Genomic DNA, 22,106 nt, shown 5'->3' on the forward strand with positions numbered 1-22,106 from the left:
GGTCCCACAACTTTCTCCTGCCTCTCAGAATGACCACGAACTCCTGTAGGGCTCTCCTATGTACTCAAATGCATATCAGACCTTTGTTGAGCTCCAGGTACCGACAGAAGATATGGTTCTGCACAGGCCCCTCTTTTCTCCTTAAAACCAAAAATCAACAGGAGCTGCAGCACAACTTTGAAACTAGGAGGGACTCCATCTGACACATGGACTAGACTAAACCCAAGACCAAAGCTTCAGACCTGAGCTACTGCAAAATAACAGAGAGGGTATACTGAACTTCCTTGGTGCAAGAGCCAGCCATATAATGGGGGATGCTGTGAGGAGCATGTCTGATAACATTGAGTTGGAAGAGTCCAAAGTCACTGATGAACGTCCAAAATGGGACAACAAGGTCCAGTACCTTCTGACCTGTATCGGTTTTGCTGTTGGTCTTGGAAATGTTTGGCGTTTTCCTTACCTATGTCAGACATATGGAGGAGGTGAGTCCTTACTTTTGTAGTGGATAAAGATTGAGGGTGGAAAATGTTTCCTTCCAATAATAGTAGACAATTTAATGGTCATTTTGTGCCTCCTTTTCATGCAGTGTTACATTGATCAGCATAATGAAATATACCTAATTTGTACTTATATTTCTTATTCTTAGTCTTAGAATAATATTCTGATTTTCTAAGGGTATGTATGTGCACATGTAGGCTACAACATCAGTATACTGATACAAACATAATCAAAAGGTTGAATAACCTAATAATAATAATAATAATACATACATACCGGTATGTAGTGTTGAAGTTCTGCTGAATGTTTTCTGTTACCTCTTGTCACCTGGTTGTCAACCATTTTTATTGACATATGAGGTAATATTATTTATAGTTGTATAAAATCTTGCCTTTACAAGCCATCTTTTCTTATCATCAACATCCTAGTATAATTCTCTGTCTGAATTCCATTAATATCAGGGACAATGTACATTGTTACAGAAGCACACTGCTGAACATATTTTGCAAAAGTTATGAGTTACACTTTACTTGAAGGTATCTACATAAGAGTGACATGACACTGTCATGAACATGTCGTAAACATTATAAACAAGTCATAAACGTTTATGACATAATGCTTCGCTTCTGTAAAGCGTCATTCGTTTTTTGTCAGGACAAGTTAGGGTTAGGGTTAGGTTAGTGTTAGTGTCATGTCACTCCAAAAACCTAAAGTGTTACCAAGTTAAGTTGTAATGCTGTGTGCTAGTGTTAGTGTCATGTCACTCCAAAAGTAAAGTGTTACCAAGTTAAGTTGTAATGCTGTGATTCTTTCCATACGAAAGTTTGGATTTATTTCAAAAATTAATTTTATTCGCATGTGCATTTGTTGTTTGTTATATTGCACATCTTCTTCACTGAAGAAGTAGCATAGGTTATGTCTGTGTACACCTGCAAATGGAGCTTACGTATTTGATTCTTGATCTGAATGTCCTCTAAAGGGCAGCAAAGAGTTGATAGCATGGCATTATCAAACAAACATACCGCAATTTTTTTGTCCTACATTCTTTTTATGTTGTGTATATCCAGATCAAGACAGTTTGGTTACAATGGAGGGTTGTTGCTATTGGGTTAAATGAAAATAATATGCATGAAGACTGGAATATGCATTTGAAACAAAACTGAATATAGCAATCGACCTTGGGGGCAAATTCACTGCTTCAAAGTAAATTGTTACTTTAAGCCCCCGACAAGGCTCAACATATCATTACACTTCTGTGCTACTGTGGAGAGGATCCGTGAAGACAAACCAATATTTGTAACTTTGTAAATGTACAGAAAGGATTGTTTGTGAAGTCAGTGCACAAACAAACCAAACCCATAGTATAACCTCTGCGGCAGATCTATATAATGTATTGTAGGGTACTACTTAGAGTTATGGCTTCTTTAATTACATTTCTTTGTTTGGAAAAGACCTTATTGACAAGTCTGTATTAGTGTTAATTTTGTCACCTATTTTTAATTTAGTCTTAGTCATAGTCTTGTGACGAAATGTTTAATTTAGTCTTTGTCATATTTAGTCATTCAAATATAATTTTTGTTAGTCAAGTTTTAGTCGAACTTTATAACAAATTATTTCTGATTACCATTTGAGTCAAATAGTGTTTCACACATCTCAATTTTCCAACAATATTGTGTGTCCACAGGGCTACTCGTCTGTTATAATTACTCATTCTGATTTTTTGTCAGTCAGTATGTTTACATGCACAGGTAAGTCGAGCTACAGTTATAGCTCGGCTGGGATTTGACCATAGACAGTAAAAGATTTGACTGGACCACTGTCATTCGTAGACCAGTGTTTCTCAAAGTGTGGTCCGGGGATCACTGGTGGTCCGCAAGCTATCCCAAGTGGTCCGCGAGCAGACGTGGTAAAATATAATATAGATGAGTTGTTTGCAATATTGAACCAACTTGTATGTAAATATGCCAGTTTAAATCATACAGTATGAATCCACACAATAAGCAAAGTGCAAAGACAATAAGCAAGGTGGTTCAGTGAGTAGGCCTATTGTGTAGACTAATTATAGGCTACTGTTGAAGTAGGTCTAATCTTTTTTTTTTTTTAGCTAGGGTTTTAGCTAACTTCTGGGTATGTAGCATTGTGGCATAAAGCTTAGGTAGTTAGCTTGCTAACTCTGGCAGAAATCTCCAGTGTTCTTGTTTCATGTAGTTTCGTGTTGCAGCCACAGGGTTGCAGCAACAGCACGTAGACTAGCCTACAGGAAAGCTGTTGCGTATGAACTCATTCGGAATATTTTGAAAACGTAACAGCTAGATATTCTTCTCTTCTCTAGTCTTCTCATTTTGTAGACAAAAATGAAGAGAGATTTTATCTTAGTTTTTATTTCATGCAAAACATTTTAGTCTCGTCTTTTTTCGTCAACAATAATGCATCTTAAGATAGTCTTAGTCAGTGTTTCAGGACATTACTGCCGTCTCGTCATCGTCTCGTCTTAGTCATGAAAAAAAAGGTTGTTGACGAACATATTTCCTCTCGTCTCGTCTGACGAAATTAACACTAGTCTGTATTAGAACATTCTCTTTGCATACACATACGAACTGGAGGAGAAAATGACTGGACAAATCAGGACCTGGTAACTAACATCCAACAAGAGGGAAAGTAAAAAGATGTGTTTGATTAGTGCAATACTAATCGCTGTTCAGGTATATACTGTTATATTTATATGATTTATTGTGGTATTTCTTCATGGTGCAGACTGTCAGTAACTTAGTATTGCATTAATAATAATAATAATAATAATAATAAATAATAATAATCACTGTTCTGTGTACAATGGAATTCACTGTTCATAAAGGTGTTCGTACACAATGCAACATTCATTTGACAATAGTCATTATCTGAAAAACAAGAATGAAAACAGAGCTGCTCAAAATTAAGAAACGTTAGTATAAAGTAACATAATTTACATGATTAGGAAGTGTACTTCTAAGAAAGATCTGGAATTAAAAATAGTTATCAACTCTACCAAAGATTAGACTCTTTTTGAGAGTCTAATTTTGAGAGACCAATTTGATGTCTACGGAAAACACTGGAAGGGTTGTTGCCTAACAAAATCAGTTTTTGAAATGTGAAAAAAGTCAAATGGCGCCAAAAATTGGGGCACGGAAAAGAAAATGGAATTGGATTGGTCACACACTTAACGTAAGGACCCCACCAACATTAGCAGAAAGATGCTTAGTCGGACTCTTCTGAGTAGAAGGGAGGCAGTTAGGCAGATTAGGAAAAGGGGGCAAATAGTTGGCACACCCTTGTTCAAGAGGTACAGAACTGACCCACATGGAGGCAAATTGTCAGCGGCCTTTGCTCCATAGGAGTAAAAAGGTGTCAGCTTTCAGGCTGTGGGACCTAAAGTTTATGCATAACTTTTGCTATCCATTTACTGTGCAACATCAAAGGGAACATCAATTGGGCACAAAACATGATAAAACAAATGAGTTCAAGCTTAAATGTCTGAAATACATCTTAACGCTCTAACCCAGGCCATCCTCTCATTAGCTTCTCTCATATTTAATCACATGGTTGTAGGTGTAGAATTTTGTGCACAACAGAGAAACTGAAACACGGATATGAGTATGGATGCAATATGAAATAAAGGATTTATAATGTCTGAAGACCATGGAGCAGGTCAGCAGGTCAGTTGTGACTGTGTACCTTTGTATGGCCCAGGTGCATTCCTCATCCCATACCTGATAGCTCTCGTGTTTGAGGGCCTGCCGCTGCTGCACCTGGAGCTGGCTATAGGACAAAGGCTGAGGATGGGGAGCATCGGGGTCTGGAACTCAATCTCCCCGTATCTAGGAGGAGTTGGTAAGCAAGTTCTGGGCATTAAACGTGTGAAGAAAGCACAATACATTACTTGGCCTAGAGTTGTTTAATGTGGCCACATACACAAGTGTCCTCACTATTGGGTTTATTTGCAGGTCTTGCCTCAATGACGGTGTCCTTCTTGGTGGGCTTGTTCTACAACACAATCCTGGCCTGGATCTTGTGGTACTTTTTCCACTCATTCCAAAATCCTCTCCCATGGGAGAGCTGCCCGATCGACATGAACAGAACAAGTACATTGGCCCCCAAGCACTGATAATAAAGGCGCAACTTTGAGAACCTACAATGTTCTAAAGTCTATCTATTGTTTTCTGCCCAATTTCAGACTACATCACTGAGTGTGAGAAAAGCACACCAGTGAATTACTTCTGGTACCGGAAGACATTAAACATCACTCCTAACATCGAGACAAGTGGCTCATTGCAGTGGTGGATGGTGCTATGCCTAGCTACAGCTTGGTGCCTGGTCTATGTGTGCTTCATTCGTGGTATTGAAACTATTGGCAAAGTAAGGAATTCCCTAAAAAGCCATTAAAGAAATTGTTCTTGCATAGAGTTTTAACGTTGAAGCCCTAGGTAAATTATAGAATGCTTTTTCAATGGTATCATTTCTCCAGCAGTTCTCTTGATGCCATTATTAATTTTACTGTCTATTACTAGGCTACTGGATACTGTATATACATAGAGAGAGAGAGAGAGAAAGAGAGAGAGAGGATTGTATGTGCATGTGTTGATTTTTTAGGCAGTGTATGTCACAGCCACATTCCCGTACCTTGTGCTCACCATCTTTGTGATCAGAGCGCTCACTCTCCCAGGAGCTTCTCTGGGCCTTGTGTACCTCTTCACACCAGACGTGAGTATTATCCATCACATCTCCATTTAAACAAATATACAGTGTGTGGTTATCTATGGGTAACATTGCTCAGAGTTGTTTTCTGACGGCAGTGGGAAACTCTGAAGAACCCAAAGGTGTGGTTGGACGCTGCTACGCAGATCTTCTTCTCCTTGTCTTTAGCCTTTGGGGGACTCATTGCATTTTCCAGCTATAATCCCCAGAAGTAAGTAATGAATGAATGATCTTCACATATAACAGTCCGTTTTTCCATATACAGTATGTATTCATTCATGCAGTCGTTTATTTATTCCATATGATTGAACAACAATCCTGAACTAATTCCTTTCAATATTTAGAAATAACTGTGAGCGTGATGCCCTCATCGTTGGAGTTGTTAACAGTGTCACATCGATTTATGCCTCAATACCTATATTTGCCATTTTGGGATTCAAGGCAAATGCAAATTTTAATGACTGCCTTGGCAAGTAAGTTCATGGATTAGTATTCTTTGTGAAAATATTTATTTCTTTATTTCTGTCAAGTTAATAGTGTATTCCCTTAACAATAACAGAAATATCCTGGCGCTGACAAATGCATTCAACATTGGAGATCAGAACATGACAGTGGAGAACTATGATGACTGGCTAACCCATTTAAACACTACTGATCCCAGCCTATTGATGAGCCTCCATCTGAGGAACTGCAGTCTTAAAACATTCCTTGATGAGGTACACACAAGCACACAGTACCCAGTTTGAAATTTTCTCTTCTCTTCTCTTCTCTTCTCTTCTCTTCTCTTCTCTTCTTTTATTTTCTTTTCTTTTTTTCTCTGATTGTCTAACACTCTGTAAAGCGGCATGAGACATGTGTAATGTTTTGGCGCTCTATAAGTACAATTAAATTGAAGTTGAAACATTGAAATTGAAATAATTTCTCATTGTTTTAAGTGTTAATAATGTCTCCCGGTATTTCAGAGTGCCTCGGGAACTGGTCTTGCTTTCATAGTGTTCACTGAGGCGGTGATCAAGATGCCTGGTTCCCAGGTGTGGGCAGTGCTCTTCTTCGTCATGCTGTTCAGCTTGGGCTTGTCCTCCATGTTTGGGAATCTGGAGGGAGTTCTAACACCTCTACTTGACCTCCACCTGGTGCCCAAATGGTGCCCGAAAGAAGTTTTTACAGGTAGCACTACAAAGAGAACAGCAACATGTAGTGCTAAACAAGGAGAAGAAACGTCAAGAATATTTGATAACTAAATCTTTTGTTTTGGAATGGTTCTCTTTTTCTCAGGGTTTATGTGTATGGTGTCCTTTACTGTGGCCCTCCTCTTCACTCTGGGATCAGGAAACTACTGGCTTGAGATTTTCAACAACTATGTTGGATCACTACCTCTGCTTGTCATTGCCTTTTTTGAAATAACAGCAGTAGTCTACATATATGGGATCAACAGGTAGTCATCATTCCATCTACTATATGTTACAGACAAAACATACTGTAAAAAAACTCAAGAGCAGCAAAAGTGTAGAACATAAAAGACCTTTACATTTACATTTACATTTTCTATGAGAGAGTATCATTTTTATTTTGTGTGCAGGTTCAATGATGACATAGAGTGGATGACAGGTCGAAGGCCTAACCTGTACTGGCAGGTCACTTGGAGGGTCATTAGTCCACTGATGCTGCTTGTTGTGTTTCTGGCATATATTGTGGTAGAAGCAGGAGAGAAGCCAACATACTCCGCATGGAACCCCGACTATGTAAGACATTTTCTCATCTCTAATAATAATTACACGAAGCCATAACAATGGTGTACAAATCTTTTAGACATACAGAACAGTTATAATCCTAAAGGTAAAAAGACATATTTTGGCAGTATTCCCACAGCTATTTCTTAATTTCAGACAATTGTCCTGAATTTAAGAGTTGTATCTCTCTTTTTTCTGACCAGAAATATCTGCACATAAGAAATAAAGAATAAATACAGTAGTTTTTTCTGCGCCAAAAGCATTAAACCTGTAGATGTCCCTTTGAAAGGAGGTTATAAGATCATGAGTTGTGCATGAGCATGAGCCTACCGTGAGTTGTGTTTGTGGTGCAGGTTGATTTCCCCCTTCCTGATGTGCATCCGTATCCAGGGTGGGTGTACGCCATCTGTGTGCTGCTCGCGGCCGTGCCCTGCATGCTTATCCCTCTGGGAGCCCTCTTCAAACTCATACAGCGCCTCAGGAAATATATTGCCCACAAGCGGACGCCCAACCCCTACGACACCGAGAGCTTCACATCAGACATGTAACATGGAGGACCATATTCATGATGATATTGGTTTTGATATTCCCAAAAGTGCTGGCAGTTGGGTCTAACTTTTTTTTTTTTTTTTTTTTAATTTAAACCACATTTCAAATATGATGATGTTCTAACTGAATTTAGAGGTTTGGCCACTTGATTGCTGTTCCCTTTTCATAGAGGGTTTCAAGAATTGTTATGAAGTTACATCTTTTTAAATTATCGTTTAAAACAGCCGCTATTAGCATTAATTACACTTCTACTGTATGTAATGTTACGTTTTTTGTATTTTTAAAATAAAATGCTTTGAGTTAATGAGTGAAAATGTGCATAACTGATACATGTATATTATAAGTTTGCATGTACATAAGTTTATTTTTCATGAAACACAGTAATAAACAATTCATCTTGTTCATCAGAATACCATTCTGTACATTTTCTTGTAGTCCAAAAGCGTATACACAGAGGTGACACAGAGTGATCTTCGTGCTGCAGAGTTCCGCACAGCTCTGATGTGATCTTAGTGTATGTGTGTAAGCAGAGGTCAGTGCCCAATATCATCATTTCCCATGACAGGGATCTATTTAGGACCTTTCCCCTGCTGTTTAATTTGTTAATATTTATTCAATATGTACAGCTGGTTGACAAACTGATAATAAACAAAACACTTGCTTCCTCTACGCTCTATTTATGATTAACTATCTTTGAAAACACAAATGTATATTTGATTAATCATTTCTGTCTCACGCATAAATCAAGAGAAAAATATTTGGTTTAGACCTGCTAACTGAATCTACAGCCAATAAAAGACAAACAGTACTAAATACAAGTCCATCAAAAGAAGTGCAAGTCAAAGGCTACTCTTGATCATCCCCGTTTAACAATTTACACAGGTCTTTTAATATCTCACATATTACTAGTGCACCAACACAGCTAAACACACACAATGACTTCAGACCTGTAGATGAATAATGTGTGCACGTAGATGAACAATACATTGAGGTGTGTACATATTGTTTTACACCCCTTTAGACACTAACACCAAAACGTTCACACATGAATCATCACACATGGCTATTAAAATGTTGGCCTACATGGCACATCTCAATACAAGTCTTACTTGTCAGTACAAGTCTTGTACCAATCCCTTTGACATAGGTACTGTGAGAGAGGGGAAGTCTGGAAGTGAATCGCTATCTTGTTAGTTTTACAGACAATCTCTTTCAAAGTTGGGGAACATGCTGTAACTTCAGCATGTCAGCTACTGTTGTACCATGTCTGTTTGTGTGTGACTGACACAGTGTATGTGTGCGTGTTGGAGTCATACAACTAACAGAGTGGACCTATATGTGGGCATACAGTGATATTGTCCACTCTCTGTCACGTGCTCTGGAATATGCTGGCTGCCTTTGTTTCTCCCACAGTCCATTCTGCTTTTCTGGCACTTTCATACAATGGTGCACTTGCACTACACACTGATGTTATCAAGCCTTTCTGACTACTACAGCTTGAATTCCAGCCCACAGGAAAGAGAAGCGTCTTCACACTGGCCACATGGAAAAAGAAACAACCTCCAGGAATACCGGCTAAGGGTTAGAATTAAGACAGGCTGTCAAGATTACAGGTAAATTGCTTTTTGAGCTTGCTTTTCCCCATAAGTGACATTCAGGTGATATGGCCATGGCACAAAACTATACTGTGTTGCTGTTTAGAGACTTCATTGTTCGTGGATGGTAAGATAGAGTATAGTAGTATCAACAACTACGTTTTGGTTCGGCCTCTCTATGCTACCAGATATGGTATTTGCTGAATGCCTCAAAATATGGTATAAACTTAGGATAAGTTAGTGGTGTTCAGTGTTTAGTGGTGATTTGTAAGTTGTAAGAAAAATGAATTGTGCTATTCAAGAATGGGGCAAGCACATAGTTGTATTTGCCTTTAAACAATCAGGTGTGTTTTTATTGACAAAAGTGCCACTGCAAACATCCTTTTACAGTTCCATTTCAATATTCTTCTTCATTACATTAGACAGCAGTTTACTTTGCTCAAATAAAATGTCATGATGCAGATTTTTACCTTTCTGTTTATTGCAGAGGGACCAACCTGCATGCACTGAATGTTGCTTAATTTGTGAAGAGTGTATTCCTGTTACTGGCCAAACCTCCAGCAGTGCCCTAGCCGGAGATGTCCCTAAGAGCTGACGCAGCCCCATGTGGAGGGGTGGTGGTGGACTTTGAGTCTGATGACATCCGAGAGGCACGCAAAAAGAAGGCCAGGAGTATACCAGGTGAACTGCTCAAGTGTCCGAAAAACCTTTTAACCTTTTAACCAGGCAAAGTGTACTGTCACGCTTTAATCATGGTTTTGTAAAACGGTGTACCGATCCAAGCTCATATGTGGAGTGTAAAGTGAGTCGGAATGCAGTTCCGTATTTTGTTAATCAGAGTTACTGGTCTTGACACTGAAATCAGCCCATATTTCTGATTTCAGAGCACTCAAAGTATATAATTATGTTGTCAACAAAAATGGATGTATGAATATGGGTTCTATGGAACTGTATGACAGGTTGTGAGCATCCATAGCCAAATAAGACATTCTTTTGTTTCTAGGGTCAGCGCTTATCTACCTCAGGGGCCCCAAATTTCTGATCTATGTCAGTGGAGCTCTGTCGATGTGGGTAAGCAGCCTGGTGCACCAGATGAACATGCAATGAAAGTGATACCTGCTTCCTCAGTCCCTCTGGATGGGTACACATGGAAAAGTGTTTGAGGAGGTGTTGATGTCAATGACTAACATGCATTTTACAGTGTGTAGATTGTATGTAAAGTCAATGTGTTGTCACTAATTGTGTGCTTATCTTTCTGATAGGGTGATCGTATGTGGCACTTTGCTATTTCTGTCTTCCTTATTGAACTGTATGGACGAAACCTGCTACTGACTGCCGTGTTTGGCTTGGTAGTTGCTGGTTCGGTGCTGCTACTAGGAGCTATGATTGGGGATTGGGTCGATCGCAACCCAAGGAATAAGGGTACTTCACTCTCCAGTTTTCCACTCAGTCATGATGATCAGCCATAGTGTAGGTCATACGTGTTTTGATGAGCTTCATGCACTCAACTCTCTTCTGCTCACGTCCATTGTAGTGGCCCATGCATCGCTCTTCATTCAGAACATCTCAGTGACCGTGTGCAGCATTGTGCTCATGCTGGTGTTCTCGTACAAAAAGTGGATCGAGCAAATTTGGGATGGCTGGCTAACTGTAAGTATGATTGATTACTCGCCTGCCATTTTTTTCTCTTAGAATGATCATATGGTACCTCCTTTTTTGTTTATGTTTATTAAGGTGGTTATATACTGCCTGTTCATAGCTGCTGTGTTGTGCCATGTGTAGTAACATCTTGCATCACACAACTTACACAAGGTAGTTTGTTATACGGTGGTGATCATCCTGGCAGATGTGGCTAATTTAGCAAGCACAGCCCTGACCATTGCTATCCAAAGGGACTGGATTGTGGTCATCACTGGTTACAACCGTGGACACCTTGCTGGTGAGATGCCTTTTTAATATCAGAATTGTTCTGGCTGAATGTCGTAAATAAAACTTCATATAAGGTATATTAGTACTTAGCTCGGTGTCATCAGAAAAGTCGTGTGTTTATGTGAATAATACCAAAGACACTCAAACTCAAATAAGTTGTTCTTTTTTTGTACCATCTCACCAACGTCTTTTTACAACAGGTATGAATGCTACCATGCGACGAATAGACCAAGTGACCAACATACTGGCCCCACTTGCTGTGGGGCAAGTCATGACCCTGGCATCTAATGTGGTTGGCTGCGGATTTATCTTGGGCTGGAACCTCGTGTCTCTGATAGTCGAATTCATCTTCCTCTCTCGAGTGTACCGCATCGTCCCAGAACTCTCCGTCAAACCTCCAGCGGTGGAGGAGGATGACCAGAACTGCTTGGAGGGGAGGGCAGACAGGACAAACTCCACAGGTCAGCAGGCCAATATGACTTCCCTTGTTGTGTTAAGAGTGAGATCTAAAATGTGATCATAGCATGGCATTTGGGCAAAAGCAGACAGTGACGTGACTGACTGTGCTTCGTGTCTCAAAGATGGGAGCTCATTGGGGGAGGCCAAGAACATGGCAGAGGAGCGCTGCAGCATCAGCCTCCGCCTGAAGGAGATCACCAACCTGCCCCTGTGCTTCCGCAAGTTCCAGTGGTTCCTGAGCACCTGCAAAGAGGGCTGGAAAGCCTACTACCGCCAGCCTGTGTTTCTGGCTGGCATGGGCCTGGCGTTCCTCTACACCACCGTGCTAGGCTTTGACTGCATCACTACAGGCTACGCCTACACCCAGGGCATCAGCGGCTCGCTGCTCAGCCTCCTCATGGGCGTGTCGGCCATCACGGGTCTGATGGGCACCATCATGTTCACCAAGCTGCGCAAGCTCTACGGCCTTGTCAACACCGGGATCATCTCCAGCTGCCTGCACTTGGGCTGCTTGCTTCTCTGCGTGTGCTCAGTGTTCGCCCCCGGCAGCCCCATGGATCTCAGCTTGCTGATGCCTATCACGGAGTCAGCCAACGGTTCAGAGTCCAGCAACATGGCAAGGCAGAGACAGAAGCACACCTATCCACTTCAGGGCGGCAGCAACCAGCCTCTGCTGCCTGACCGCTCCTCCATTCACTGGACTAACACCACCGTGTTGTTTGAAAACATGCCGTCAGGAAACACCCCCGAGAGCTATGTCTCCATCATCTTGCTGTTCCTGGGTGTCATCACGGCACGAATTGGTGAGTAAAAATGATGCTTTGCTACACTGTACTTTGTTTACAATTTGTGGAAAAATGTAGGGTACACCTAACCTAAACCTGATTTCTTTGCCTGGTTCTGAGAGGCTGCCAGAAGCTGTCTTTATACTATATTCAGTAACCCTTTATACCAACAAAGGGTTTCCTATGTTGAAGCATGTATCATGTAAATCATCATGTAATGTAAAATGTACCATGTGAAGAATCAATGTGAGGTATAGTTTTTAGGAAGTTTACTTCTTGTAAACAATCACAGTAATAATACTCCTGTCATGACCCATACAGGCCTCTGGTCCTTCGACCTAACCGTGACCCAGCTTCTTCAGGAAAACATTTGTGAGTCAGAACGTGGCGTGGTCAATGGCGTCCAGAGCTCAATGAATTACCTAATGGATCTGCTGCACTTCATCATGGTCATCTCTGCTCCACAACCACAGCACTTCGGCATCCTTGTCATTATCTCTGTTTTATTCATTACCACAGGACATGCTATGTACTTCCTCTATGCTCGAAAGGCAAAGAGAAAACAGCATCCGAACACATAAAAATACCCCACCGAGCATGCATTTTCCGTGTGCTATAAAAGTCTGTGTGATGCCCACAACATGAATGTCCCACCATGCGCTCTGCAATCAGTCTGCATTTGCAGTGCAACGGTACAGTGTCACGCCCCTTAACACCGCTTCAGGCTGACATACAAGTCATCCGACCACTGCATGTGCCAGTCATGCTACCCACGAGTCCCACTGCTTTCATAACATTCTCACCGGGTGTTGAAAAAGCCCACAACTCAGGAGAAGGGGGATGCAGAAGGTTTACATCTCCCCCTGCTGACAGCCGGGGGTCACAACAGGCACAGAGGTGAAAACACACTGCCTCACACAGCCAGAGAAAAGCTCACAGTACCGCTAATGTGTCCCTGGAGTATTGCCATCTCAATAACACTAATACGTCCTAACGTAGAGCGTTTCTGATACCAGAGGGTTACAGATAGAGTGGATCCTGCAATTTTAACAAAAAAGAGTAACCAAGAAACAATTTGTAGCGAAGTGATGATGACAACTTGGCATGAGTATGCTTAACCCGTCCAGCTGGAAATCATAACAAAAACCTCCTGACTTGGTTATGGGGTACAGTCCTTTGCAAAGACTTTTGGATGACAAATTTGAAGAATGTATGGGTAACTTTAATGGCAGATTAATTATAGATATTTAACAAAACACAGCCAATTTGCAAACTAGTGTAGTAAAGAATGTTCGCCACATGCCAGTGCACTGTTTTAATTATTCAAAGAAACCTAAACTGATAAATTATTACATTATTATTTTATTCACATTTTGAAATGCAGTGATAATACTACTGTCTTTAGAAACTGAAGAATGTGTACATAATGAAACAATCATTGATTACAATGTTCAGATGTTAAGTAGGAAACAATTTTTCTGCTCTACCACTTGGGAGAAGCAAACTATAGATTGTTTGTAAAAGCATATTCTGCAGGAATAAGACAGGCACCAGTAGTGTAGTGGTATCATACAAGATTCCCATTCTTGTGACCCGGGTTCGATTCCCGGCTGGTGCAGGCCTTTGATTTGCCGGAATTTTGACAAGACTGTACCAAAGTTGTTAGGTAGGTCTGAACGTGAATATCTAAAGGCTCACCCTTATGCTTTATGAATGAAAAAACCCTGTGTGGTGGCAGACTCCATTGTGGTGCAAACCGTAAATGTCACAGCAAGTATAGACTAACTGCAGAAACCTACCACACCTTTCACTGTTACCGACTGAAGAGGCATCGAAAAAAAGTCAGATTGGCTTCATGTACTAGGAAACAATTTTTCTACTCTACCACTTGGGAAAAGCACCTTAAACATTGCCCGTAAAAGCATATTCTGTAAAACCTTGGCAGGCACCAGTAGTGTAGTGGTATCATACAAGATTCCCATTCTTGTGACCCGGGTTCGATTCCTGGCTGGTGCAGACCTTTGACGTGATGGAATTTCGACAAGTCTATTCCAAAGTCTTTGGTTCTGTCTGAACATACCTTTCTAAACACTCACCCTTATGCTCTATGAATGAACAAAAAACGTGTGTCTTGGCAGACTCCATTGGGGTCTAAACCGTAAATGTAACAGCAAGTAAAGTCTTGCGGCAGAAATCTACCACACCTTTCACTGTTACCGACTGAAGAGGCATTGAAAAATGTGAGATTGGCTTCATGTAGTAGGAAACAATTTTTCTGCTCTACCACTTGGGAGAAGCAAACTATAGATTGTTTGTAAAAGCATATTCTGCAGGAATAAGACAGGCACCAGTAGTGTAGTGGTATCATACAAGATTCCCATTCTTGTGACCCGGGTTCGATTCCCGGCTGGTGCCGGAATTTTGACAAGACTGTACCAAAGTTGTTAGGTAGGTCTGAACGTGAATATCTAAAGGCTCACCCTTATGCTTTATGAATGAAAAAACCCTGTGTGGTGGCAGACTCCATTGTGGTGCAAACCGTAAATGTCACAGCAAGTATAGACTAACTGCAGAAACCTTACACACCTTTCACTGTTACCGACTGAAGAGGCATCGAAAAAAGTCAGATTGGCTTCATGTACTAGGAAACAATTTTTCTGCTCTACCACTTGGGAAAAGGACCCTATACATTGCCCGTAAAAGCATATTCGGTAAAACCTTAAAAGGCACCAGTAGTGTAGTGGTATCATACAAGATTCCCATTCTTGTGACCCGGGTTCGATTCCCGGCTGGTGCAGCCCTTTGACGTGATGGAATTTCGACAAGTCTATTCCAAAGTCTTTGGTTCTGTCTGAACATACCTTTCTAAACACTCACCCTTATGCTCTATGAATGAACAAAAAACGTGTGTCTTGGCAGACTCCATTGGGGTCTAAACCCAGAATGTAACAGCAAGTAAAGTCTTGCGGCAGAAATCTACCACACCTTTCACTGTTACCGACTGAAGAGGCATTGAAAAATGTGAGATTGGCTTCATGTAGTAGGAAACAATTTTTCTGCTCTACCACTTGGGAGAAGCAAACTATAGATTGTTTGTAAAAGCATATTCTGCAGGAATAAGACAGGCACCAGTAGTGTAGTGGTATCATACAAGATTCCCATTCTTGTGACCGGGTTCGATTCCGGCTGGTGCAGGCCTTTGATTTGCGAATTTTTGACAAGACTGTACCAAAGTTGTTAGGTAGGTCTGAACGTGAATATCTAAAGGCTCACCCTTATGCTTTATGAATGAAAAAACCCTGTGTGGTGGCAGACTCCATTGTGGTGCAAACCGTAAATGTCACAGCAAGTATAGACTAACTGCAGAAACCTTTTCTGCTCTACACCTTTCACTGTTACCGACTGAAGAGGCATCGAAAAAAGTCAGATTGGCTTCATGTACTAGGAAACAATTTTTCTGCTCTACCACTTGGGAAAAGGACCCTATACATTGCCCGTAAAAGCATATTCGGTAAAACCTTAAAAGGCACCAGTAGTGTAGTGGTATCATACAAGATTCCCATTCTTGTGACCCGGTTCGATTCCCGGCTGGTGCAGCCTGTTGACGTGATAGAATTTCGACAAGTCTATTCCAAAGTCTTTGGTTCTGTCTGAACATACCTTTCTAAACACTCACCCTTATGCTCTATGAATGAACAAAAAACGTGTGTCTTGGCAGACTCCATTGGGGTCTAAACCGTAAATGTAACAGCAAGTAAAGTCTTGCGGCAGAAATCTACCACACCTTTCACTGTTACCGACTGAAGAGGCATTGAAAAATGTGAGATTGGCTTCATGTAGTAGGAAACAATTTTTCTGCTCTACCACTTGGGAGAAGCAAACTATAGATTGTTTGTAAAAGCATATTCTGCAGGAATAAGACAGGCACCAGTAGTGTAGTGGTATCATACAAGATTCCCATTCTTGTGACCCGGGTTCGATTCCCGGCTGGTGCAGGCCTTTGATTTGCCGGAATTTTGACAAGACTGTACCAAAGTTGTTAGGTAGGTCTGAACGTGAATATCTAAAGGCTCACCCTTATGCTTTATGAATGAAAAAACCCTGTGTGGTGGCAGACTCCATTGTGGTGCAAACCGTAAATGTCACAGCAAGTATAGACTAACTGCAGAAACCTTACACACCTTTCACTGTTACCGACTGAAGAGGCATCGAAAAAAGTCAGATTGGCTTCATGTACTAGGAAACAATTTTTCTGCTCTACCACTTGGGAAAAGGACCCTATACATTGCCCGTAAAAGCATATTCGGTAAAACCTTAAAAGGCACCAGTAGTGTAGTGGTATCATACAAGATTCCCATTCTTGTGACCCGGGTTCGATTCCCGGCTGGTGCAGCCCTTTGACGTGATGGAATTTCGACAAGTCTATTCCAAAGTCTTTGGTTCTGTCTGAACATACCTTTCTAAACACTCACCCTTATGCTCTATGAATGAACAAAAAACGTGTGTCTTGGCAGACTCCATTGGGGTCTAAACCGTAAATGTAACAGCAAGTAAAGTCTTGCGGCAGAAATCTACCACACCTTTCACTGTTACCGACTGAAGAGGCATTGAAAAATGTGAGATTGGCTTCATGTAGTAGGAAACAATTTTTCTGCTCTACCACTTGGGAGAAGCAAACTATAGATTGTTTGTAAAAGCATATTCTGCAGGAATAAGACAGGCACCAGTAGTGTAGTGGTATCATACAAGATTCCCATTCTTGTGACCCGAGTTCGATTCCCGGCTGGTGCCGGAATTTTGACAAGACTGTACCAAAGTTGTTAGGTAGGTCTGAACGTGAATATCTAAAGGCTCACCCTTATGCTTTATGAATGAAAAAACCCTGTGTGGTGGCAGACTCCATTGTGGTGCAAACCGTAAATGTCACAGCAAGTATAGACTAACTGCAGAAACCTACCACACCTTTCACTGTTACCGACTGAAGAGGCATCGAAAAAAGTCAGATTGGCTTCATGTACTAGGAAACAATTTTTCTGCTCTACCACTTGGGAAAAGCACCCTATACATTGCCCGTGAAAGCATATTCTAAAAATTCTTGTCGGGCACCAGTAGTGTAGTGGTATCATACAAGATACATATTCTTGTGACCCGGGTTCGATTCCGGCTGGTGCAGCCCTTTGATTTCACTGTGATGGAATTTCGACAAGTCTATTCCAAAGTCTTTGGTTCTGTCTGAACATACCTTTCTAAACACTCACCCTTATGCTCTATGAATGAACAAAAAACGTGTGTCTTGGCAGACTCCATTGGGGTCTAAACCGTAAATGTAACAGCAAGTAAAGTCTTGCGGCAGAAATCTACCACACCTTTCACTGTTACCGACTGAAGAGGCATTGAAAAATGTGAGATTGGCTTCATGTAGTAGGAAACAATTTTTCTGCTCTACCACTTGGGAGAAGCAAACTATAGATTGTTTGTAAAAGCATATTCTGCAGGAATAAGACAGGCACCAGTAGTGTAGTGGTATCATACAAGATTCCCATTCTTGTGACCCGGGTTCGATTCCCGGCTGGTGCAGGCCTTTGATTTGCCGGAATTTTGACAAGACTGTACCAAAGTTGTTAGGTAGGTCTGAACGTGAATATCTAAAGGCTCACCCTTATGCTTTATGAATGAAAAAACCCTGTGTGGTGGCAGACTCCATTGTGGTGCAAACCGTAAATGTCACAGCAAGTATAGACTAACTGCAGAAACCTTACACACCTTTCACTGTTACCGACTGAAGAGGCATCGAAAAAAGTCAGATTGGCTTCATGTACTAGGAAACAATTTTTCTGCTCTACCACTTGGGAAAAGGACCCTATACATTGCCCGTAAAAGCATATTCGGTAAAACCTTAAAAGGCACCAGTAGTGTAGTGGTATCATACAAGATTCCCATTCTTGTGACCCGGGTTCGATTCCCGGCTGGTGCAGCCCTTTGACGTGATGGAATTTCGACAAGTCTATTCCAAAGTCTTTGGTTCTGTCTGAACATACCTTTCTAAACACTCACCCTTATGCTCTATGAATGAACAAAAAACGTGTGTCTTGGCAGACTCCATTGGGGTCTAAACCGTAAATGTAACAGCAAGTAAAGTCTTGCGGCAGAAATCTACCACACCTTTCACTGTTACCGACTGAAGAGGCATTGAAAAATGTGAGATTGGCTTCATGTAGTAGGAAACAATTTTTCTGCTCTACCACTTGGGAGAAGCAAACTATAGATTGTTTGTAAAAGCATATTCTGCAGGAATAAGACAGGCACCAGTAGTGTAGTGGTATCATACAAGATTCCCATTCTTGTGACCCGGTTCGATTCCCGGCTGGTGCAGGCCTTTGATTTGCCGGAATTTTGACAAGACTGTACCAAAGTTGTTAGGTAGGTCTGAACGTGAATATCTAAAGGCTCACCCTTATGCTTTATGAATGAAAAAACCCTGTTCTGTGAGTGGTGTTGAAGAGCATGGCTCTTTGTCGGAATTCAAGGTCTTCAGTGATGAATTTATGTCAGAATCATGCACTGACAGCAGAGATAAGCTTGTTGAAGGTAGCGTAGGTGGTTAGGTGTGCAAACTGACCAGAGGTTCTCTGGTGAGATCAGCATCCCAACGACCATCTATCTACATTGTCTGTGCCCTTTGCTTCTCTGCTCCTGTATCTGTGTGTGTTACTTAGTGGCTTGACTCAAGTTTTTGTTTGGTTGTTGATTTTCGGGGGTGTGTGGTGTTTACTCTCCTACTTTGGGTCGGCGGTACGACCTATTGAGGTCTATCTTTCTACTCTTTCTCTTTCACTGATCAAACTGATCACATTCCTCCTGAACAGAAGGTGGACCTCTATACAGCAGTTTACAAGCTGGAGCTTGAGCTTGCTACTAAATCCTTGAGCCATATCCTTTCCTGATTGATGAAATGGTTTAAACATATAATTGAGTTGGTCTAATCATATTGTATTGAATTTTTGTTTATTGTTTTGAATTGCATGTTTGTTTGGTGGTCTGTCTCCCTTCGACTTTCAGTTTTTCCTAGGGCCCAGGATGCTGGAGGGCTGGAGGTGGGACGGGTTCACCGAGGGTCTTTTCTTTTTTTATTTTCTTGAGTCTTCCTAGAGGAATCCTCTCGTGGAAGGGAGGTGTTACGACCCTCTGCTCCCTCTGCTGTCTGTGTAGAGGCCTATGCATCGACTGTGGGGTAGTTAATCAAATCAAATAGCACAGCACACAGGAACGGATGATGTGCTCCAAGAGCTGAAGTCAGTGATTCTGGACGGGTGGCCGTACTTCAAGGAGGACACCCCCCACTGGCAGTGCGGGACTACTGGCCTTTCCGGGATGAGCTGAATGTGCAAAATGGTGTGCTATACAGGGGACAGTGCATTATCATCCCAAAGGCCCTGATAGCAAAACTACTCAAGCGCATACACTCTAGCCACATAGGTGGCGAGGCCTGTTATATACGGGCCAGGGATACCCTCTTCTGGCCGGGCATGAGGGCACAAATCAAGGACTACGTAGCCAACTGCTCGGCATGCAATGAGTATTCAAGGAAGCAGCAGAAGGAATCCATGATGTCGCATGAGATACCCACACGTCCATGGCAAACAGTGAGCATGGACATCTACTCCTATGCGGGCAAGGAATTTCTCATCATTGTAGACCACTACTCAGATTACTGGGAAATTGACCAGCTGCCAGACCTATCAGCTGACACGCTTATCACACACTGCAGAGCCCAGTTTGCGCGTTATGGGCAGCCTGACACAGTGATCTCTGATAATGGCCCGCAGTTTGCGTGTGAACAATTCAGAAAGTTCGTAACAAGCTGGGGTTTTGCCCATGTCACATCCTCCCTCCGTCATCCAAAGTCAAACGGCAAGGCCGAGTCGGCGGGAAAATAGTGAAATCACTCTGCAAGCGGGCAAAAGCAGATGGCACAGATGCATGGATGGCTATACTGCACTGGCTCAACACGCCCACAGAGGGGTTAGACAGCAGCCCCGCCCAACGCTTAACGTCACGAAGACCTCGCTGCCAGTTGCAGACAGCCTGCTACAGCCAAGCTACAGGGAAATCTTTCTTAGACCCCCCCATGAATGAAACAGGGAAATCTTTTTTAGACCCCCCCATGAATGAAATTCTACAAAAAGTTCTGAACATCTTAACTGAAGAGAGGGGTGATTAAAGCAGAATGATATTGCATTTTAATTTTTTACCGGGGCAAATCACAAACGAGTGATTATGGGCTAGGTTGATGTGGGCCCTTGAGACCAACATACCATAAAAATTTCTTCATCCTCGGTGCCACGGTTCAGGTAGTTATTTAGGAAAAACTGCATTTTTTGGGTTTCGAGGGGCCCAGTGCAGGGGGGGAGTGGCCCCCGGGGACCAAACGAAATGTTTCCGTAAAAGTCTAGTGGGGCTACATACCCACCAAATTTCATGTGCCCCGGTGTTTCGATGTCCTGGGTATCGTTGACCAAAATTTCAGGAAGTAGATGACGAAAAAAAAAAAAAAACAAATAAAAAAAACGTTGACAATCCCTGAAGCGGTCATTATAAATTAAGTATTGAAATTGCATTTCAATTTTTGTTTGCTGCCCACAGGAGCGTGGGCCGTAACAATACACACAGAGGAAATTCTCTCTCGTTGAGTTGCCTGATGGTTTACAACACCGAGTGCAGGGGGACATTACTGCACCGGGTGCTGGAGAACGTACAACCTCTCAGCAGGTTGCAGGGGGACATACAGCACAAAGTGCCAGGGGAATCACAACCTCACAGCAAGCTGCTGCACAACATGCCAGGGAAGACAAGGGTATAACATGGAAGACAGGGAAATAAAAGGCACCGAGTACCCGAACATACAGCACTGAGTGCTGGGGGAAAAATACATTAAAATTCAGCTTCATAGCAAGCTGACGCATTAAGTGCTAACAGTCAAGTTCTTTCCATCCTTCAAGATCACACTCGAGTCACACACCCTCAAATGAGCAGTCGCAGTGGACTTTCACAGACTGGATGGAGCAAAAGCCTCCGTTGAGGCAGGGCTTCTGTTTGCTGCACAGGTACTCCAGATCGCTCTGCATGCCATGGCTACATAGGTGTAGACTGTAGCCAGTCTTTCAAAAGTAGTCAAGTACTGCTCCACTCCGTTGCATTCCTCCAGCCAGGGCACCGCTGCTCTGGTCCAGGCTGCTGGACACTGGCATTGCAGAAATCTGCAGGTGTGCTGGTGTCCACGGGGCTGCAGGTGATCATGGGGCTGCGGGTGCTGCTAACACTAGACCTCCATCACCTAGGAGCTGCTCCTGCAGGTTATTCCTTGCCAGCCACCGGTATACCATGGCTGTCATGTCTGTATCCAGCCTCCTCCGTCTCAGTGTCCCAGAGGCGCCACCATCCTACTTCTGACACCAAAATGCAATTGTATTCGATAGAGGACAGATGTAGGTTGCTAGTAACAAAATATTAGCTATCAAGTGTGGTACAATGTCTTTGTAAATTACGTTTAATTAAAAAGTGTTTCATTCTTCGGCTTGGGAACAGGGCTAGTTGGACCTCTGTCATATACAAGGACTTTTTCTTGAAATAACACTTGTTTATTCCCGGTTCCCTCCACACCTACAACCAGACAGTAAAATGTTGCAATGGACTAGTTGCACAAAAGGCTCTCGGTGAGCTTGTTTGTTTCCTGTGGAGCCAGGTGTGTTTGAACCTGCCGCTATTCTGAATGTATTTAGTGTCTACATGTGCTTCTTTATCGTAACGTGCTGATTCACTAGGTGCAACAC

The 22,106-nt window shown here is 42.1% G+C and overlaps 2 protein-coding genes and 11 non-coding genes across 13 annotated transcripts; all 13 read left to right on the forward strand.

Moving 5' to 3' along the window:
- The first annotated feature begins 72 nt into the window (after window positions 1-72).
- LOC125306533 (sodium-dependent neutral amino acid transporter B(0)AT3-like) lies at window positions 73-7,507 on the forward strand. Its single transcript, XM_048261949.1, has 12 exons — window positions 73-482; window positions 4,225-4,365; window positions 4,479-4,616; window positions 4,709-4,890; window positions 5,125-5,235; window positions 5,328-5,440; window positions 5,574-5,702; window positions 5,789-5,945; window positions 6,192-6,396; window positions 6,505-6,664; window positions 6,809-6,971; window positions 7,313-7,507. The coding sequence occupies exons 1-12, from the start codon at window positions 308-310 to the stop codon at window positions 7,505-7,507; spliced, it is 1,869 nt and encodes a 622-aa protein (XP_048117906.1). The 5' UTR covers window positions 73-307.
- A 2,174-nt stretch (window positions 7,508-9,681) lies between these two features.
- On the forward strand, window positions 9,682-12,965 carry si:ch211-254p10.2 (solute carrier family 40 member 1). Its single transcript, XM_048261373.1, has 8 exons — window positions 9,682-9,784; window positions 10,107-10,174; window positions 10,366-10,525; window positions 10,638-10,753; window positions 10,916-11,042; window positions 11,233-11,531; window positions 11,655-12,294; window positions 12,598-12,965. Exons 1-8 carry the CDS (start codon window positions 9,682-9,684, stop codon window positions 12,855-12,857), a joined length of 1,773 nt encoding a protein of 590 aa, XP_048117330.1. The 3' UTR covers window positions 12,858-12,965.
- Window positions 12,966-13,823: 858 nt separating this feature from the next.
- On the forward strand, window positions 13,824-13,894 carry trnag-ccc. The gene has a single exon. It is a non-coding gene; the product is annotated as a tRNA-Gly (tRNA).
- A 327-nt stretch (window positions 13,895-14,221) lies between these two features.
- Window positions 14,222-14,292, forward strand: trnag-ccc. Its single transcript has one exon. It is a non-coding gene; the product is annotated as a tRNA-Gly (tRNA).
- Window positions 14,293-14,620: 328 nt separating this feature from the next.
- trnag-ccc lies at window positions 14,621-14,691 on the forward strand. Its single transcript has one exon. It is a non-coding gene; the product is annotated as a tRNA-Gly (tRNA).
- A 311-nt stretch (window positions 14,692-15,002) lies between these two features.
- On the forward strand, window positions 15,003-15,073 carry trnag-ccc. The gene has a single exon. It is a non-coding gene; the product is annotated as a tRNA-Gly (tRNA).
- Window positions 15,074-15,802: 729 nt separating this feature from the next.
- trnag-ccc lies at window positions 15,803-15,872 on the forward strand. Its single transcript has one exon. It is a non-coding gene; the product is annotated as a tRNA-Gly (tRNA).
- A 328-nt stretch (window positions 15,873-16,200) lies between these two features.
- On the forward strand, window positions 16,201-16,271 carry trnag-ccc. Its single transcript has one exon. It is a non-coding gene; the product is annotated as a tRNA-Gly (tRNA).
- A 326-nt stretch (window positions 16,272-16,597) lies between these two features.
- trnag-ccc lies at window positions 16,598-16,668 on the forward strand. The gene has a single exon. It is a non-coding gene; the product is annotated as a tRNA-Gly (tRNA).
- Window positions 16,669-16,996: 328 nt separating this feature from the next.
- On the forward strand, window positions 16,997-17,067 carry trnag-ccc. The gene has a single exon. It is a non-coding gene; the product is annotated as a tRNA-Gly (tRNA).
- Window positions 17,068-17,782: 715 nt separating this feature from the next.
- On the forward strand, window positions 17,783-17,853 carry trnag-ccc. The gene has a single exon. It is a non-coding gene; the product is annotated as a tRNA-Gly (tRNA).
- Window positions 17,854-18,179: 326 nt separating this feature from the next.
- trnag-ccc lies at window positions 18,180-18,250 on the forward strand. Its single transcript has one exon. It is a non-coding gene; the product is annotated as a tRNA-Gly (tRNA).
- Window positions 18,251-18,578: 328 nt separating this feature from the next.
- On the forward strand, window positions 18,579-18,648 carry trnag-ccc. Its single transcript has one exon. It is a non-coding gene; the product is annotated as a tRNA-Gly (tRNA).
- Window positions 18,649-22,106: the final 3,458 nt, after the last annotated feature.

This window comes from Alosa alosa, chromosome 13, assembly GCF_017589495.1.
Source record: "Alosa alosa isolate M-15738 ecotype Scorff River chromosome 13, AALO_Geno_1.1, whole genome shotgun sequence".
Taxonomy (NCBI): Eukaryota; Metazoa; Chordata; class Actinopteri; order Clupeiformes; family Clupeidae; genus Alosa; species Alosa alosa.

What these genes read in the sequence shown, in the direction of transcription:
- LOC125306533 (XM_048261949.1), top strand. Translation starts at nt 308, where the DNA reads ATGGGGGATGCTGTGAGGAGCATGTCTGATAACATTGAGTTGGAAGAG. An exon ending in ATGTCAGACATATGGAGGAG is followed by an intron (nt 483 to 4,224) that starts GTGAGTCCTTAC and finishes TGTATGGCCCAG; the next exon opens with GTGCATTCCTCATCCCATAC. An exon ending in TGTACCTCTTCACACCAGAC is followed by an intron (nt 5,236 to 5,327) that starts GTGAGTATTATC and finishes TTCTGACGGCAG; the next exon opens with TGGGAAACTCTGAAGAACCC.
- si:ch211-254p10.2 (XM_048261373.1), top strand. Translation starts at nt 9,682, where the DNA reads ATGTCCCTAAGAGCTGACGCAGCCCCATGTGGAGGGGTGGTGGTGGAC. An exon ending in TCGCAACCCAAGGAATAAGG is followed by an intron (nt 10,526 to 10,637) that starts GTACTTCACTCT and finishes CGTCCATTGTAG; the next exon opens with TGGCCCATGCATCGCTCTTC. An exon ending in TGTCATCACGGCACGAATTG is followed by an intron (nt 12,295 to 12,597) that starts GTGAGTAAAAAT and finishes TGACCCATACAG; the next exon opens with GCCTCTGGTCCTTCGACCTA.